The sequence below is a fragment of the Myxocyprinus asiaticus genome, chromosome 37 (assembly GCF_019703515.2).
Source record: "Myxocyprinus asiaticus isolate MX2 ecotype Aquarium Trade chromosome 37, UBuf_Myxa_2, whole genome shotgun sequence".
Taxonomy (NCBI): domain Eukaryota; kingdom Metazoa; phylum Chordata; class Actinopteri; order Cypriniformes; family Catostomidae; genus Myxocyprinus; species Myxocyprinus asiaticus.
The window spans coordinates 3,230,392-3,247,732 of record NC_059380.1 but is presented as its reverse complement, the minus strand read 5'-3'; the positions used below and the strand labels follow the sequence as shown (position 1 = coordinate 3,247,732).

Genomic DNA, 17,341 nt, shown 5'->3' with positions numbered 1-17,341 from the left:
TACGGTAAGGAGGCGTTGTAACTTTTGTTGCTGTTTGTGCACGTCGATGATCACGATTGAAGGTCTGATGTGATCTGCTGTACGATTTTGGGATTGTAACCTGCCAGAAAACTAAAGAAGAAAGACGAAACGATTCTGGTGACCTGGTTCACTGCTCTAATTCAGTAACCGAGTTAATGACACGGTTGCTGTAATATTCTGACAGGTAATGCTGAATTTGTGCACGGTTTGTGTTGTATTATATTTAACAGGCTATTAATAACTCTTTCGAGTTTTGGCTTCCTTGCTGTCTAATCAGTTCTTATCCGACAGAGTTTTTGAATGATTGGAACTTTGAAAGGCAACTGCGGTAAAGTTGCTTTTATATTGTACATTATTTAGACAGGCAGCAAAGTTAGGGAGTGTCTCTAAAGAGTGAAACTGAAAAATAGCAGTGAAAAAAAAAGATAATGCTGTGGTTATAGAACATATGCAGCCTTATACATGTGTAAGTTTATAACGTGAAACAAGTGGAATACATTTATGCAATGAAGCTATAACTGTAATGTAACAGAAATTGCATTTCACGTATAGTTAACAGGAACAGAAAATGTCAAACCTCCTGCAAGACAAGTATACACAACACACACCACCTTGCAAGCAATTGTAACTTTATCATGTTGGATGATTTTTTGTTTAATACTCATATTTATTCAACCTTCTTATCATGTCAGACACACACCTGGCACGCATCTTATATGGCTTTGTGTATGGTAATATGGTTTTATGTAATGTTCACAAACTTTAGAAACAACGAAAACTATTTTTTTCACTTCGTGGTCATGTGCCACGTCACCTGTCTTATATGGAATGTGCAAAAAGGCTCATTTGAGATACTCTCCTTGAAAGTATTCTGCAGTCAGAGGAGGAGTGCCGTCATGTCAGACAGGTCTTACTTTACATAGTAGATCACACACCTACAGGGCCAAAGGGAAAGATTACTTGATTAGTGTTTATGTGCTTTGTTGGTCATGTGGCCTGATATGACAGCACATCTAATGCATTCACAAACACATCCTACCCATTCAAAATTAAATAAATAAGAAATAACTTTTCCATTATAACAACTTAAATGTTGATCATTTACTGAATCAAATGTATGTGTTGTATATATTTGTGAAAAAGATCTGCTTGGATATTCTGCTTAATAACTGTTATGCATGTAGCTTTTGTATAACATGGAAAAATACTATGGGTTTGATATGACATAAGCATGAGTACCTATTATTGACAAAATATTTAGCTGTGGGTTAACAGTCTTTTGAGTTAATAATCCAGATGTCATGTAAGTCCTCCAAGTCATGTTGTAAATCCTGTAGCTCAACTGGAAGACCAACAGCATCTCAGGCAACGTCCAATTTACAAACTATTGCTATTAAAATTGTTTACTGCTGCATATTATACAGCAAAGCAATAGTCTGAGATGTGGCCTAGTGGATAGTGCATGTGATTTGCCATGTTGCATGAAGTTATGCATACTGGTACTACAAGTTTAAATCTAGCTTGTGTTATGACAATGAAGTTGAATGTATTTTAGTATGTTATGAAATCAAATTCAGGAAAATACAGCAAACCATTTTTTCCAAAATCCAAGCCGTGTGAGGTGTGTTATAGGTGTTTGCGTATATATTACAGGTGATGTGACGTCTTCCGGTCACATGAACAGGATATTAAAAAAAGTGTGGAAAAATACACACAAACATATTTCCACATGCAAAGATGTGAAAGACGTGTAGCTGGTGTTTATAAATACATTTCAGGTGGTCTGACATAAGCAGGTCACATGTGAACATTTCAGAAATTCATGAAAAATATGAAAAGCCTTATTTCCAGAATCAAAGTAATGTAAGAAATGTAAACAGTTTCTTAATGTAACTTTATTTGTTTACAGACAGTTAATTACAAATGTAAAAAGAACCACTTTTTAATGTAGTCACTGCATAATGTATAGGCCTATTTTAACGAATATTGCGTTTTGCACTTTTGAGACGCTCCCTAACACGGATCGGCCGTGCCGGGATCGCTTTATTGCGTTTTTAAATTTTGATGCTTAAAACAGATACATTTATGGATTAACATCATTATTAATTTCTATATGATTACAGTTTTATCAGGACGAGATAAAGTATGAACCAACACTATTTTGCGATTACTCGAATGTCCAAAATAAAAAAATAAAATAAAATAAAATAAATTAACAACTTTACCGCAGTTTAAAGACACAAAGTAAAAATGTTTGATTATAAATCAAGTTTTTAATTATAGGAATATTCCGGGTTCAATGCAAGTTACGCTCAATCGACAGCAATTCTGGCATCATGTTGATTACCACAAAAAAAAAAAAAAAAAAAATAATAATAATAATCAACTAGCCCCGCCTCCTTTTCTTAAAAAACAAACAAATCAATAAAAATCTGTGTTACAGTGAGGATTTACAGCGGACGTGAATGGGGACAAATTTTGGAGGGTTTAAAGGCAAAAATGTAAAGCTTTTAATTTTATAAAAACACTTACAGTACATTAATTCTTCTGTTAAAATGTACTGTATGTATTATTTGACCTGTTAAGTTGTTTAAATCGTCAGTTTTAGGGTTCAACTAAGTTGTAAACTGGGTATATCTTTACACAGAAAAGGTTTGTAAGCAATTTTATCACTCTAAAATCATCTTAACAATTATATTGTTTATGTCTTGTGGCTATACTTTGGAAACCATGAGTATTTTAACATTTACGGATTGGCCCCATTCACTTCCATTATGCCACAAATGCTGTCGATTGAGCGTCTGTTTAACCTGAATATTCCTTTAAAAGCAATATATTTCTTCAACAAGATTTTTTTATTTCTTACATGGATAAATTCCCTATGATCTACCTATCACTCTTTTCTATAGATACTGGTGGTGTATGAACATCTTAAAAAGCCTCATATTTGAGTGCTTCATTGATATGTGGAGTGATACTCCTGAAAGTGACTCTTTGGCTGGAGTTTGGATCATCCCACCTGTGCGTCATATCAGTCGCCTCTGCTTTGAAAGCTAGTCTGATCTTAGTCTAAAAGGACGCAGATGTTTCGATGGAGGACCTGTATCAACAAGCACTTTCGACGGTCCAGCCCTGTAGCTCAAGTGTTGCTTTTGTGTGTTTTAACCTTTGGAGTGATACTGCCTATATGCTGTCACCGTTTACTGTACTCATATTATTTTTTAAACACTCTGTATCTTGATTCGTTGAGCGATGCAGCTCTACAAGAGAGCTACAACAGGGCTCAGGAGGCCCTGGGTTTCTGGGAGGGTGTGGACTCTAAAGAAAGCCTGAAGGACCCAGTGGAAATGGTGGCTAAGAAACCGGATCTCTTGGTCACTGTTGTGACAGCCAGCAGAACGGAGGGTAGGGACTATCACTACCTGTTGCAGGTGACTCAACGGCTCGCGTCGCTCCTTAAAGCCTGCGGTGATAAACCATGTGCCGAGGTCATGCTTTGTGATGTCGAAAGTGGGCCTTCTTTGAACGAGGATGCATTGCTTCTGGAGAAACAGTTCCTAGTTGTTCGACGATCTCCAGATGAAAGGCGTAAGATCAGAGAAGCTGTAAACATCTTCGAGAAGGAGAAAAGAGATTACGTTTACTGCCTAAGGAAGGGATGGGACCTTATGAGGCCAAAAAACGTCATTGTCCTGGAGGATGATGCACTGCCAGGGACGGATTTTTTTCCATTGATTAAAAACTTGCTCTCACGGAAGTTTGCTCGTAACACTCTGTACGTGAAGCTCTACCACCCAGAGCGTCTGCAGAGGTACTGGAATCCGGAGCCGTTTCGCATTCTGGAATGGCTGGGACTTGGCATGTTTGGTGCAACAATCCTTCTCCTCATATTTTCCCACTGTACGTATCTCTCTTTTACCCTCTCCTTTCCTCATCTTCTCTTTCTGACTCTTTATGTAATGGCTGTGGTTGAGCTGGCAGGGAGGCACTATCTAATGGAGATTAGACGCCTTTCCCCCCAACTGTATGCCGTGTCACCTGCCACTGAATGCTGTACTCCCGCTATGCTCTTTCCGGGCAACGCTTCCATTCGAGCAGCAGAGTACCTGGACCAGGTCGAATGTGCTCAGGGTAATGCAAAAGACATGGTACTGTACAAGATTGTCAGATCGACACCAGGAGAGAGGGCTCACAGCGTTGAACCCAATGCGATCAAGCATATTGGAGCGTACTCCTCCGTCAGGTTCAATCCCCTTCGACCCAGGTTAATTTGAAATTAGCACATGCTCATGAAGGACTTTAGCATAATAGCACAGAGCCTGGATTAGGGCCTTTTGGCAGCATATCCGACCCTTTTCCATATACTCTCATTCATTTGGATATGAATAACAAAACAGGAACTTGATTAGCACTATGAAGCACTGTACATGTGACTGCTCATTTATGGCTGTTCCAGACACAGTTGCACTAAGCTTTCAAACCAATTTCTTGGCCAAAGAGTCGAATGTGGTCTTTTTTTTTTAATTCACACTTTACAATTTTATATATATATATTTGAGATTAAATGAAGGTTTATTGTTGTTATATTAGGTATTTACACACTGTAAAATGTCTTGTTGTTTCAACTTAAAAAAGTAAGTTTTCATGCTGCCTTAAAATTTTAAGTTGTGTCAGCTTAAAGGAATGTTCCGGTTTCAATACAAGTTAAGCTCAATCGACAGCATTTGTGGCCCCATTGACCTCCACTGTAAGTGCCTCACTGTAACACGGATTTTTGCTTTTTTTAAGGAAAAGGAGGGACGAGTCTAAAGTACGTTTTGTGGTAATCAACATTATGCCACAAATGCTGTCCATTGAGCTGAACTTGTATTGAACCCAGAACATTCCTTTAAGAGGGAACGTTTTTAAACAGAACATAAAGTTTACTTAAATCAGTGTAACTTGTCAAATGAGTTTTTAGGTAAACTTGATGTTCTTAGTTCAATCAACTTTTTAATTTAGTTCAAACTGAACATAGAAGTTATATAAGTTTAATATAATTGATAACCCTAGAGGTAATTAGGGCTATACCATTGTCAGAAGTAAAATAAATGGCCAATTAATAGTAAATAACCAGTTGAAGATCCGAGACCAACGTCTAATCCATTTATCATATTCAAACTTTAGTGTGCCAAGGAGACACGCATGGGCTCATATTACAATGGTGGTGACAATCATCAAACACTTCATTGAGTAAAAAGATGAGCTCTGAATTATTACTACATCACAAATAACTGAAAGCAACAAACACAACAACCAACAGCATAAATTCAAGCAGCAAACAGTAATACAACGAAAAGACAGTAACACTACGATTTGCGTGATTCATTCATGCCGCAGTGCATGCTGGGAATCCGAGCGTGATATGCGTAGTTCTCTTGACTTATATTTTTTATTTCAAACTGAATAGTTTTTATAAGTTCAGTAACTTATCACAAGTTCAGCAAACAACTTAAATAATTGAGTTGTCTCAACAAGATGAATTCAGGGCAGTTATTCTAACTGTATATTTTAAGTTATAACTAAAAAAGAATTTTTTACAGTGCACTTGCTGGAGATATAATCATATTTCACTGTTGACTTTATGCATAGCACAGCAGCAATAATAATTCAACAGTTTGAGCATGCTTTGAGATGATTATATTTGTCCAAAAACACGGTTTGAATAATGTTTTCGAATCTTTTGGAAGATTTTTGTGCTTGCTTTGGACCATTGTCATTTAGAGAGCTGTTTGTCTTGTAAAATTATTTTTAATCAACATTTATCAAAATGCAGAAATGAATGGATCTGAGCCTTATGTATGACAAAATTTGCACTCGTGTATTCAGATATTTAGCATTTTAATTTGAATTAAATTGACCTAACCCAAATGTTTTTGTCAGTCACACTACTTGTCTTTCAAAGATATTTTTTGTTTCATTTTCATCATGACAAAAAACATTAAAAGATGCTTATCTATTTATTCTTCAGAATCTATGGATTTGATAAAAATCACTTGTAAAAAAATAAAAATAACAATGTTTTCAATGGTTTACCTGAATTTATTTTAATGCACGTGACTGCTTGTTTACTGCCATTCAAGACAGTTGCATGAAGCTTTAGGAATGTGGTATATTTCAAACCAGTTTCTTTGCTAAAGAATGGAACCAGTTTTGTATATTTGAGATTAAATAAAGTTTTAATGTTATTAGGTATTTACACACACACACACACACACACAAATCTTGTTTCAGCTTAAAAAAAAGTACGTTTTTGTGCTGCCTTAAAATTGTAAGTTGTCAGTTTAAGAGGGAAAGTTTAAACAGAATATAAAGTTTACTTAAATCAGTATAACTTGCCAATTGAGTTTAATGTTTTTTTGTTTTTGTTTTTTAGATAAACTTGACTTTCTTAGTTTAATCAACTTAGTAGCAATCAGTTACAACATTCTTATTTAATATTGATAACCAAAGAGGAAGTTAGGGCTATACCATTGTCAGAGGTAAAATAAACTGCCACACATACACCGATCACCCACAACATTAAAAGCACCTGCCTAATATTGTGTAGGTCCCCCTCGTGCCACCAAAACATTGCCAACCCGCATCTCAGCATTCAGACATGATATTCTTCTCACCACAATTGTTCAGAGTGGTTATCTGAGTTACCGTAGACTTTTGTCAGTTCAAACCAGTCTGGTCATTCTCTGTTGACCTCTCTCATCAACAAGGCGTTTCCATCCACAGAACTGCCGCTCACTGGATGTTTTTTGTTTTTGGCACCATTCAGAGTAAATTCTAGAGACTGTTGTGTGTGAAAATCCCAGAAATACTCAAACCAGCCCATCTGGCACCAACAATCATGCCACGGTCCAAATCACTGAGATCACATTTTTCCCCATTCTGATGGTTGATGTAAATATTAACTGAAGCTCCTGACCCGTATCTGAATGATTTTATGCACTGCACTGCTGCCACATGATTGGCTGATTAGATAATCGCATGGGTGATTGGTGGTGCCAGACGGGCTGGTTTGAGTATTTCTGAGAAACTTATAATTTTGCAATGGTCTCTTACATTTTTTCCAGAGCTATATATATATATATATATATATATATATATATATATATATATATATATATATATATATATATTGTAAATATAAGGGGGCCTATGATGTGCCTGTTACCCTTGTGCTTAGTCCTCACACAATAAATTGCAGTAGAATGGACATAGGAAGGATGAGTTAATCATAAATCGTTGGGGTGTTTTGTTGTTTTTCAGCATGACCGGTCCAAATACACGGCATAGCAAAATAAGTATTAATACAACTGAATAGATGGATATTTGAAATACAAGATTAAAGAGTATATGCTCTTATTAAATGTTATACTTTTCTTCTCAGAACATTTAAAAGGATGTTAAAGCCCAATAAAACGCGTTTCTATCCTCTGGAATACCTCTGATTTTGCAAAACAAATCCTAGTATGGCGAAGGCTTAGCTCATGAATATTTAGATTTCAGTTCGGAATGCTTCGTGTTTAATATTAATTAGACTATGCTGAAGTCGAATGGTGACCTTCCTGTGGGGCGGCCTTTCATCTGAATATTAATTAGCTCGTGCTGACGTTGCACGGCAACTAGAATTTTGAGGAGGAAACCCTTCGCCATAGTAGGTTTTGTAAACTCGCTTTGTTTGCAGAGATAGACTTTTTAAAGACGGAATGTCCAGCAAACTGGATCTAATTGCCGCGTAAGGACAAGGACAGGAGAAGACCGAAAATGCCGTGCATCATTCTTCATTGAAGGATGCAAGTTTAACATGAAGGTTTAACCAAAGGAGGAACTAATGTTTCAATTAATGTTTCAGAAGAGATGACCGAGGTAAGTTGCAGGAGACAAAATCTTTTGGAAACATGTCTTCTTCATCAATGTCTTTGCTCAGTTACTTTTCATAGAAATGAATAACAACATCTCTATAGGGAACTCTTAAATCTGGATCCTTATATAGGGAATGTGATGAACATCAAAGTGCCATCAAAAGGGACAAAAATGCCCCTGAATTCAAAATATGAGGGCAAAGTAAAATATTGGAAAATATTACTAAATATGCGACTAATTATACACATTATCATTTAAATATAATTTGATGTTGCATTACATTGTATGGGTAGGAGGCTAATTGTTTTACATTTGATTTTAAAAAGTATTTGAAGAATTACAAAGTATATAAAAAAATAAATAAATGCCATCTATTTAAATAAATAAATAAATAAAAATAATACCCCAGAAAATCAGATTCATGGGGCAATTATGGCCCATTAATGAAAAAGTTTATTTCTGGCTCAGATTGATATTTGGTGACTTGAGTGATAAATGGGTCCATATAGATCCCATTTGGGCTTGGGAGTAGAATACACAGGGCATGCGGGAGACGTGTCCCCCTCACTTTCAGTAAAACCAAAGTTTGTTCCCCCACACTTTTTCACTGGGCATATGTGTGTTTACGCTGTGCCCTTCATACAGAAAATGTCTAAATGTGTAAATGCAAAAGTTAAAACTCACTGGTCAATCATGTAATTCAATCAATTGACAGCCCTAAAATATATATATCTTTCCCCTTTTTCTCCCCAATTTGGAATGCCTAATTCCCAATGCGCTCTAAATCCTCGTGGTGGCGTAGTGACTCGCCTCAATCCGGGTGGCGGAAGACAAGTCTCAGTTGCCTCCGCGTCTGAGACCTTCAATCCGTGCATCTTATCACGTGGTTTGTTGAGCGCGTTACCGTGGAGACAGAGCGTGTGGAGGCTTCACACTATTCTCCGCGGCATCCACGCCCAACTCATCACACGCCCCACCGAGAGCGAGAACCACATTATGGCGACCACGAGGAGGTTACCCCATGTGACTCTACCCACTTTAGCAACCGGGCCAATTTGGTTGCTTAGGAGACCTGGCTGGAGTCACTCAGCACGCCCTGGATTCAAACTCGTGACTCCAGGTGTGGTAGTCAGCGTCTTTACTTGCTGAGCTACCCAGACCCCCATTAAAAATATATATCTTATATATTTATTTTCATCTTGCGCTAAACATTCTGTCCCCCTCACTTTTTAAATGATTGCTATGCCCCTGCATTTGGGGTCTTATGGAATAGAATTTGATATAGATCAAGAATAATGGTTTAACAAGCCTTGCATTTTCTGTTGATCTTTTTCTCTGTGTATGTCTGATGTTTGCTGATGGCTTGCTTCAGTCTATGTGTCAGATGCTCAGTACTACAGAAACATCTTTTTTGATACTTCACCACAGGCTGTGAGGTAAGAGACCAATCAAACTGATCATTTGTGTTTACAGCAATCACTTATAATTTAGATGTATATCTGCTCCATAGACTGTACCTGCTCAACAATTATTGGTTCATGCAAACGCTGGTATATGTGTTCATTATTATAAATCTTGCTTTGGCTCTGTTTAAGGATCCTGCTTTAGTGCCACTTCCGATATGGGTATGTATGAAATTAAAACTTGCATGTAGCTGTAATTGGAGCAACAAAGCAGTGACTTAATCTTTATGGTATTTGTAATTGGGTTGCAATGTTTTCGGTGATTGAATAATTCTCGGATTATCGAAAAGTCTTTATCTAATGCATGTGTTATGCATGGACCTCAGAATTTATGCTGTTGTTAACAAACATTTTAGGCCTATTCTAAGCTGAAAAATATATGTATTTTCAATATTCTTGATTATATGGTCGGGGAAACTGAGCATTCAATTCTGTATAGAAATGTGTGAGTGAATTTCAAGTCTGTGTGTTTCTAGGCAACTTCTACAGTTGAGATCATATGTCTCTCTGCTTTCACTGTGCGGCTGGTCCACTACACCAGAGTCATTCCAAAAGATCAATTCTGGAAGGATCCCAAAAATATCTGCATCATAATTATCATATCTGAACTCTGAAAATGTTCCACCCACTTTAACCTTTTTGTCTCTCAGTAAAATTCATATTTGAAGCATAGTTTTTGGACTGTAAATTAAATTATTCGATCTCAGACTTCTTTTTACAACCAGTTTTATCTGAATAACTTATTAAAAACAACTGGGAAGGCATGATGACGATTAAAGGAATATTCTGGGTATAATACGAGTTAAGTTTAACCAACAGCATTTGTGACAAGTTCGACTCGTCCCTCCTTTTCTTTAAAAAAAGAAACAATCTGGGTTCCAGTGAGGCCCTTACAATGGAATCTGTAAACATTAATATACTCACTGTTTCAAAAGTATAGCCACAAGACATGAACAATATGCGTGTTAACATGATTTTAGTTTGGTCAAATCATTTACTAACATTTTCTGAGTAAAGTTCTATCCCATTGTACAACTTTGTTGCAATGTAACACTGTAAACCCTAAAGTGACCATTAAAACAATGATTTAAACAACTTTACATCTCAAATAATACATGAGTTTTACCAAAAGAATTAATGTAAGTGCTTGTATAAAATTATAAGCTTTCTGCTTTTAAACCTCCAAAAATCGACCCCATTGACTTCCATTGTAACTGTTGATTGAGCTTAACTTGTATTGAATCCGGAATATTCCTTTAAATAGTTTTGTGTAGTGCAGGATTTAAAGGTACAGTTCCAGTGGTGGATTTAGGCACGGGCAACATGGGCAGCTGCCCGGGGCTGCATTTTGCAGGGGGTGGCACGGGGCACCCACACAGACAAGCCACCTCATTTCCAATGTCAAATGTTTAAATCTTGATGCAGTCCAAAAATTAAAAAATTTTACTCACTCCTATTCCTCCACAAAAAAGGGATTTTAGGCCGAGAGATCCATCTTAGTCTTTTTTATTTTTCCATAAGTGCAAAAATGTGCTAGTAAAGTCCTTGATGCATTAAAACGTTTCGGTTGTTTAGGCAAAGTCACATGACTTTTTTGATGCACATCTATGTTCCTTTATAAGTTCTATAGGAATATATTTTCAGCAAATGTGTTTCTATCATATTTAATGTGCATGTCTTATCAAATAAAAAAGTTTTTAATGACATTTTGGAGATTTTGTTCACATCTTGGTGTTTCCATCCAGCCGTTTTAATGTGTATCCCAGAATTTGCATAAAAATGCATGGATGCATAGAAACCACTATATAACCACTTCTGTTATTTAATGTTACAGAGGGATGACAAGTAAGCAAACCAAAAACAAAGCATGTCAAACCAGCTGTAGTTGGTGTTAATATTCACATATTGCATTGTTAAATTTGTTTATTCACTTTCATTTAAATGTGCACTCAGTAATTTGTTTTTCCTCATATAAAATGTTTTACTTCCAAAGAAATGAATAGTAATTTTGAAACATATGTATAAAATAATGACCACTCATGTGAGATGAAGAGTTCAGACATATCAGTAATCTTATAAAAGCTCTTTTGTTGTACATGGAGCAGGGGCGCCTTATGGGAGCGGCCAGGTTTTGATCACATGACCAGCTGAATACTACTCGCTTGATCTCAGTAACTGCCCTGTTATGCCTAGTGCACACTACACGACTCAAGCTCGTCTCCTTTGATGTTTTTAGTCGGCGACTGGTCTGCGACGAGAACTCTTAGATCTCATGACGAACGGTCTTGTTGCGTGCGCACTCCTGCGACATGCTGAGACCGTTTTGAAATATAGAGAGTGCGTAAGAGGAGAGAAAGGTATTAGGAAGCAGAAGAGGAAAAATGTTAGAAATTCAAATCAAAATTCACCCACATCTCCCTACCCGCTGTCTTCATTATTTTCAGCTGTTTTTATTGTTTTGTTCCTTTGCAATTTAGCGCAAATAAGCGTAAAAACGGGTGTGAGCCGCTCTTTCATGTTTGTTAGAAAAGGAGAGTAAGGTATTGGGTAACAGGAGACAAAAATAATAAGAAAAGAAAATAAAACATCACCCAATTATTTTCAGCTGGTTTTTTTTAAATAATTTTGTTTCGTTCACAAATGGTGCCAATAAGCGCAAAAATGGGCACGAACCGTTCTAGCAGAGGGTTTATGTGCACAAAAACGGGCGCGCGTTTGTGAATGAATTTCATTATCTTAATTTTAAGGCATTTTGGGCGATCTGTTTGAAACATGGTAACGCTAAAGTCAGCTATAACAGCCGGTTTTTCGCCGGTAACGTGCGGATTTAAAGGGAAATAAGCGTACAATCGGAAAATGTAAAAAAAGCGAATGCATGAACATGCACAATAGGGACACAGATATGAGCAGCATGCACACTAGAAGCTCAGTTACAGGCACTGCACTCAGATAACTCCGAATTCTGCTCTAAACATCATGTTTGCGAATAATTAAGAGAAACTGTGCACCATTTTTTTGCGCTTTATTATCATTCAGTATAGACGTAATGATTGATGTAATGACACTCACTTGTGATTGGATCACCCAAAACGCATCGTAATACCAGTGTACACATGGCCTCTTTCGGGGACGAATGTTCATGTGGTTTTTACTCTACAGTCCTGTATTGTGCGCACCAGCGTGACGGAAAACAAGGCTGTGAATCGCAGAGGGCCAGAGGCAAGTTGTGTAGTGTACACTTGGCTTTATTGGACACTTTCATTCAGGGATTAAATTAATCCTGGTTTACTGTGCATAGTGTATTTCTACAATGGCACTGGTCACTGAAAACTACTGTTTGAATGATGCAGCATCCAGGCCACTAGGTGTCAGTGAAGCCATACTTCGACATACTTCAAAAAATTACCTGCACTTTTAAATTAAACCAAATGAGTGCACCTTAAAGCAATCCAAAGCGAATCCTGAATTTCTAGTGATTAATAAACGACATCTGTCGTGTGTGTGCTGTAAGGATTTTTCTTTAATGTACTCTAGGAGGAAGTGCGGCAGCTGGTGAAGGCCAGAAGACTTAAAATGTGCCGGGCATTTTCTGTGCTCCAGGAGACCCGGGGTGATGGTGGGGAGCCTGTGGTGACCCAGGCCAAGTGGAACCACCTGGTCAAACTTGTGAAGCTGAATATCAGTAATGCCCACCGGGAACTGCTCTGGAGCGTCTTAGATAATCAGAATAAAGGACACATAGGTGAGGATGGTTTTTGTTTTTCTAATGAGTGATCACTTTAATTGAATCGTCACTAAAATGAATTCGAACATCTTTGAATTCAGAAAGTAATAAGGAAAAACTGCACTGGAACAGAGTTCCCACAACACTGCACAAAAATCATTTTCTTTCTCAGTCTTGATTTCCATTAAAAAATATCTAAACATCCTTAAAACAGAACACATTTACTTGAAAAGGAAAATTACACTGGATATTAAAGGGATAGTTCACCCAAAAATGAAAATTCCCTCATTATTTACTCACCCTCATGCCATCACAGATGTGTGACTTTTTTTCTTCTGCAGAACACAAATGAAGATTTTTAGAAGAATATTTCAGCTCTGTAGGTCCATACAATGCAAGTGAATGGCGAACAGAACTCCAAAGGTCCAAAAAGCACATAAAGACAGCATAAAAGTTATCCATATGACAGTAGTTTAATCCATGTTTTCTGAAGAGATATGATAGGTGTGGGTGAGAAACAGATCAATATTTAAGTATTTATTTAAAATACTTTTTACTATTAATCTCCACCTTTGACAAGTAGATGGCTGAATGGCTGAAAGTCACTTCCACACCAGAATAATGAAGTGAAAGTGAAAGTGTAGATTTACATATAAAATATTTAATATTGATTTAAGTCCTTTATGGATTACTTTTATGCTGCCTTTATGTGCTTTTGGACCTTCAAATTTCTGGTCACCATTCACTTGCATTGTATGAACCTACAGAGCTGAAATATTCATATAACATTTTTCATTTGTGTTCAGCAGAAGAAAGAAAGTCATAGACATCTGGGATGTCCTGAGGATGAGTAAATGATCAAAAATGATAATTCTCTCATTTACTCACCCTCATGCCGTCTCAAACGTATTAATTTCTTCTGCTGAACACAAATGAAATTTTTTTGAAGGATGTACAGTATGAGGTTTTTATCCATACAGTGCAAGTCAGTGGGGTCCAAAACATTCAAGCTCCAAAAAGCACATAAAGGCAGCATAAATGTAATCCATGTCTTCTGAAGTGATATGATCAGTTTAAGTGAGAAACATGTGAAAAATGTAGTCCTTTTTAACCAAACCGCTTCACTTTCCCTCCAGTGCTCCTATGCACGTTCATAAGAGAAGTTTGTTTGTGCATCCTTGCGCTTGACGCATGCATGCTTGCATGTTAACACGAGAACCTCTGGTGATTTCTGACACGCTTCGGTTCTCTCATAAACATGCAAGCTCGCTTGAGTCAAGCGCAAGGACGCACAAACAAACTTCACTTATGAACATGCATAAGAGCACTGGGCGGAAATGGAGACTTAAATTTTGGTCTGTTTCTCACCCAAAGCGATCGTATCAATTCAGAAGTTAAGTAAATGATAAGAGAATTATCATTTTTGGGTGAGCTGTTCCTTTAAGTCTAGCTTTTAAGTGAGATTTATGGTTAAAGATGCGCTCTCACTACACTTTAATGTTCCATTGCGTACCAAAGCTTATGTTTGGTGAACTCTGACCTGCGAATTCGGATAATGAGAAGACGTGTGATCAATAGAAGATTGAAATGTCACACACTGACGTCTTACAAAGTGGCTCAATACAACGAACAAATATTTCAAAGCTGCATGTTTTTTTATTGGTGCAGGAAAGTGAGTAGACTGGATAATTTATTATTTTTAATGTAATATATTAACCAGAAAGCCTCAAGCGTAACTTCACATCCTGCTTGTTGCAAACCTAGTGTGAGCGCGGCTTAAAACAAGAAAAAACTATTTACCATTAGGGTAGGAAAAATACAGCAAATTTTTCTTCTTACCCCATTGGTAAAGGTGTTTTTTGTAGTTTTAAAGGGATAGTTCACCCAAAAATGAAAATTCTCTCATCATTTAATCACTCTCATGTCACCCAGATGTGTATGACTTTCTTTCTCCAGCAGAACACAAATGAAGATTTTTAGAAGAATATCTCAGCTCTGTAGGTCCATACAATGCAAGTGAATGGTGACCAGAAATTTGAAGCTCCAAAAAGCACATAAAGGCAGCATAAATGTAATCCATAAGATTCCAGTGGTTTAATCCATGTCTTCTGAAGTGATACAGTAAGTGTGGGTGAGAAGCAGATCAGTATTTACATCCTTTTTTAACTATAAATCTCCACGTTCAACCAGCCCTCTGATGCGTGTTCATGAGAGTTCTTCTCCTGTTTTTTGCCGATTTGTAATCTCCATGCATATCACCAATTACTGGGCCAGGAGGAGAAAGAAAAAAGGGAGGGATAGAGAAAAGGAAAAGAGTACATAAATCATATTTGCACAACAGCCCAGTAACATGTTTTTTCTCTTTGTATGAGCAGGAAAGTTAGCTTTTGTCCATCTGACTGATCTGCTGAGTATTCAGGTAATCTCAGTGAGGTCTCAAAAACATCCCGTCCAAGTCTGTTTCCCATCTCTGTACGATTCCTCAGCCAGCAGGATCATCCGCCACATGGTTCATCACAGGTACTACTTTAGCAAACATTTTCTCTCTGGACTACAAGGACAGTTTTTGACAACTAGGCGAATAACTTTTTTTATCCACAAGTTTTTTTGTTTCACCTTTTACAGGCATCATTTCGCAATTCTGCGTATATTATGTAAGCATCTGTCTGCTTGTATTGTGCGTTTCAGAATGTTTGTGTATGTCTATGACCTGATAATCCTTGTGAATGCTTTGTTTATTGGGCTGGATGAGGAGAATCCTCTGGTGTCAAATGCTGAGTAGGGTTTTCTAGACCTGTACATGCTGGAGATCATTCTCAAACTCTACGCCACTGAACATCAAGAGAACAATGAAAGAACATCAAAGTTAGCCGGCAACAGCAAACAACATAAAACAATCAGCGATGAACAGTTAGACAGGCTTGAGGGTCGAAAAACACGAAGTAAACACCAAAAAAACAACAGCTTGGTCAGTAAATGTTTTTAACGATTGGCTTAAAGCCAAAAATACTTCTGAGGAAGAGGTGAAGAGAGAGGGGGCAAACACCCAAAATACCCAGCTGCGAGCTTTCTGTGCCACAGTCAGAAGCGCAGCGGGCACAGAATATTCAGTGTCAAGTTTTCTCTCCCTAAGAGCTGGACTGAACCATTATATTTATATATATAGCATCATTGGGCAAACGGAATTCAAATCATCCAACGATGTATTCAGGGCCGTCCTCAAAAAGGTTGGGAAAGACGTCAGCTGTCATCATCCTCCAATATCCACTGCTGAAATAGAGCGCATTTGTAACTCTCCATATCTTGTCACCAGACACCGCAACCGGGCTGGTTCGCAATGTCTGGTTTGACATTCAGCTGAACCTGGCGAGGAGGGGACGAGAAGGAAATCGAGAGTTAAGAAAACATTCATTCGTCAGTAAAACTTTTGCCTGTCTCATAATTCAGAAACGAAAAACCACAAAAAGCCCAATGATCACAACAAAGATAAAGTATGCCCACCTCTTCAGGCACTACTACACCACTGGTATGAACTATCTTGGAAACATGCTTCCAGTCATCAGTGAGATAGTTGGGTTATCAAAAAGATACACCAACCATTCCCTGAGAAGCACCGCAGTTCAAATGTTGTCAGAAGCAGGGCTGGAGAGCAGGCAGATCATGTCTGTCACTGGTCACAAGTGCGAAACAAGCTAGAGAAGCTACTGGGCACCTTCAGCAAAAGACAGAAAGCAATGGAGCATGATTCTGTCGGGAAACAAAAGTCCAAATGCCACCGAAAATCAAACCAACGATCCCCAGGAACAAACAAACCCTGCCAACTAGCCGTCCCTTGCATTTAATCTGCCATTTTCCACGTCAAACTTTACACTTAATTGAAACGTGCAGTTTAATTTCAATAAATAAACCATTGCCAAATCAAATAAAGAAATATATAAATTAAATAGAATGAACAGAATAATTAAATAGAAATGGGAATGGATAAATAATGGTAAAAGCCTACTTGTGCACAGTCTTTTACATTTCATACCGATGAAATATAAATAGAATGAATAAATAAATAAATATTGTCAGGCCTACTTGTTCATGGGCTTTTTTGTTATTTGTAACTGAAGATATTAGAAAAATACAACAAATAAATACTGATACTTGTTCACAGACTTTCCTGTTTCATTTATTATTGTAGATAACAGGAAAATAGGCACACACACAAACACACAGTAGCTTGTTTCTC

General features: G+C 37.4%; 2 protein-coding genes across 2 annotated transcripts; both read left to right on the top strand.

The window, feature by feature from the left end:
* The first annotated feature begins 48 nt into the window (after window positions 1–48).
* On the top strand, window positions 49–6,088 carry LOC127427710 (post-GPI attachment to proteins factor 4-like). The gene is made up of 2 exons (XM_051675484.1): window positions 49–205; window positions 2,931–6,088. The coding sequence occupies exon 2, from the start codon at window positions 3,105–3,107 to the stop codon at window positions 4,293–4,295; it is 1,191 nt and encodes a 396-aa protein (XP_051531444.1). The 5' UTR covers window positions 49–205; window positions 2,931–3,104; the 3' UTR covers window positions 4,296–6,088.
* Window positions 6,089–7,914: 1,826 nt separating this feature from the next.
* Window positions 7,915–17,341, top strand: LOC127427756 (uncharacterized). The gene is made up of 4 exons (XM_051675546.1): window positions 7,915–7,923; window positions 12,543–12,602; window positions 12,918–13,125; window positions 15,483–17,341. The coding sequence occupies exons 1-4, from the start codon at window positions 7,915–7,917 to the stop codon at window positions 15,887–15,889; spliced, it is 684 nt and encodes a 227-aa protein (XP_051531506.1). The 3' UTR covers window positions 15,890–17,341.

What these genes read in the sequence shown, in the direction of transcription:
- LOC127427710 (XM_051675484.1), top strand. Translation starts at nt 3,105, where the DNA reads ATGTTTCGATGGAGGACCTGTATCAACAAGCACTTTCGACGGTCCAGC.
- LOC127427756 (XM_051675546.1), top strand. An exon ending in TGAATCGCAGAGGGCCAGAG is followed by an intron (nt 12,603 to 12,917) that starts GCAAGTTGTGTA and finishes AATGTACTCTAG; the next exon opens with GAGGAAGTGCGGCAGCTGGT. An exon ending in TCAGAATAAAGGACACATAG is followed by an intron (nt 13,126 to 15,482) that starts GTGAGGATGGTT and finishes TTGTATGAGCAG; the next exon opens with GAAAGTTAGCTTTTGTCCAT.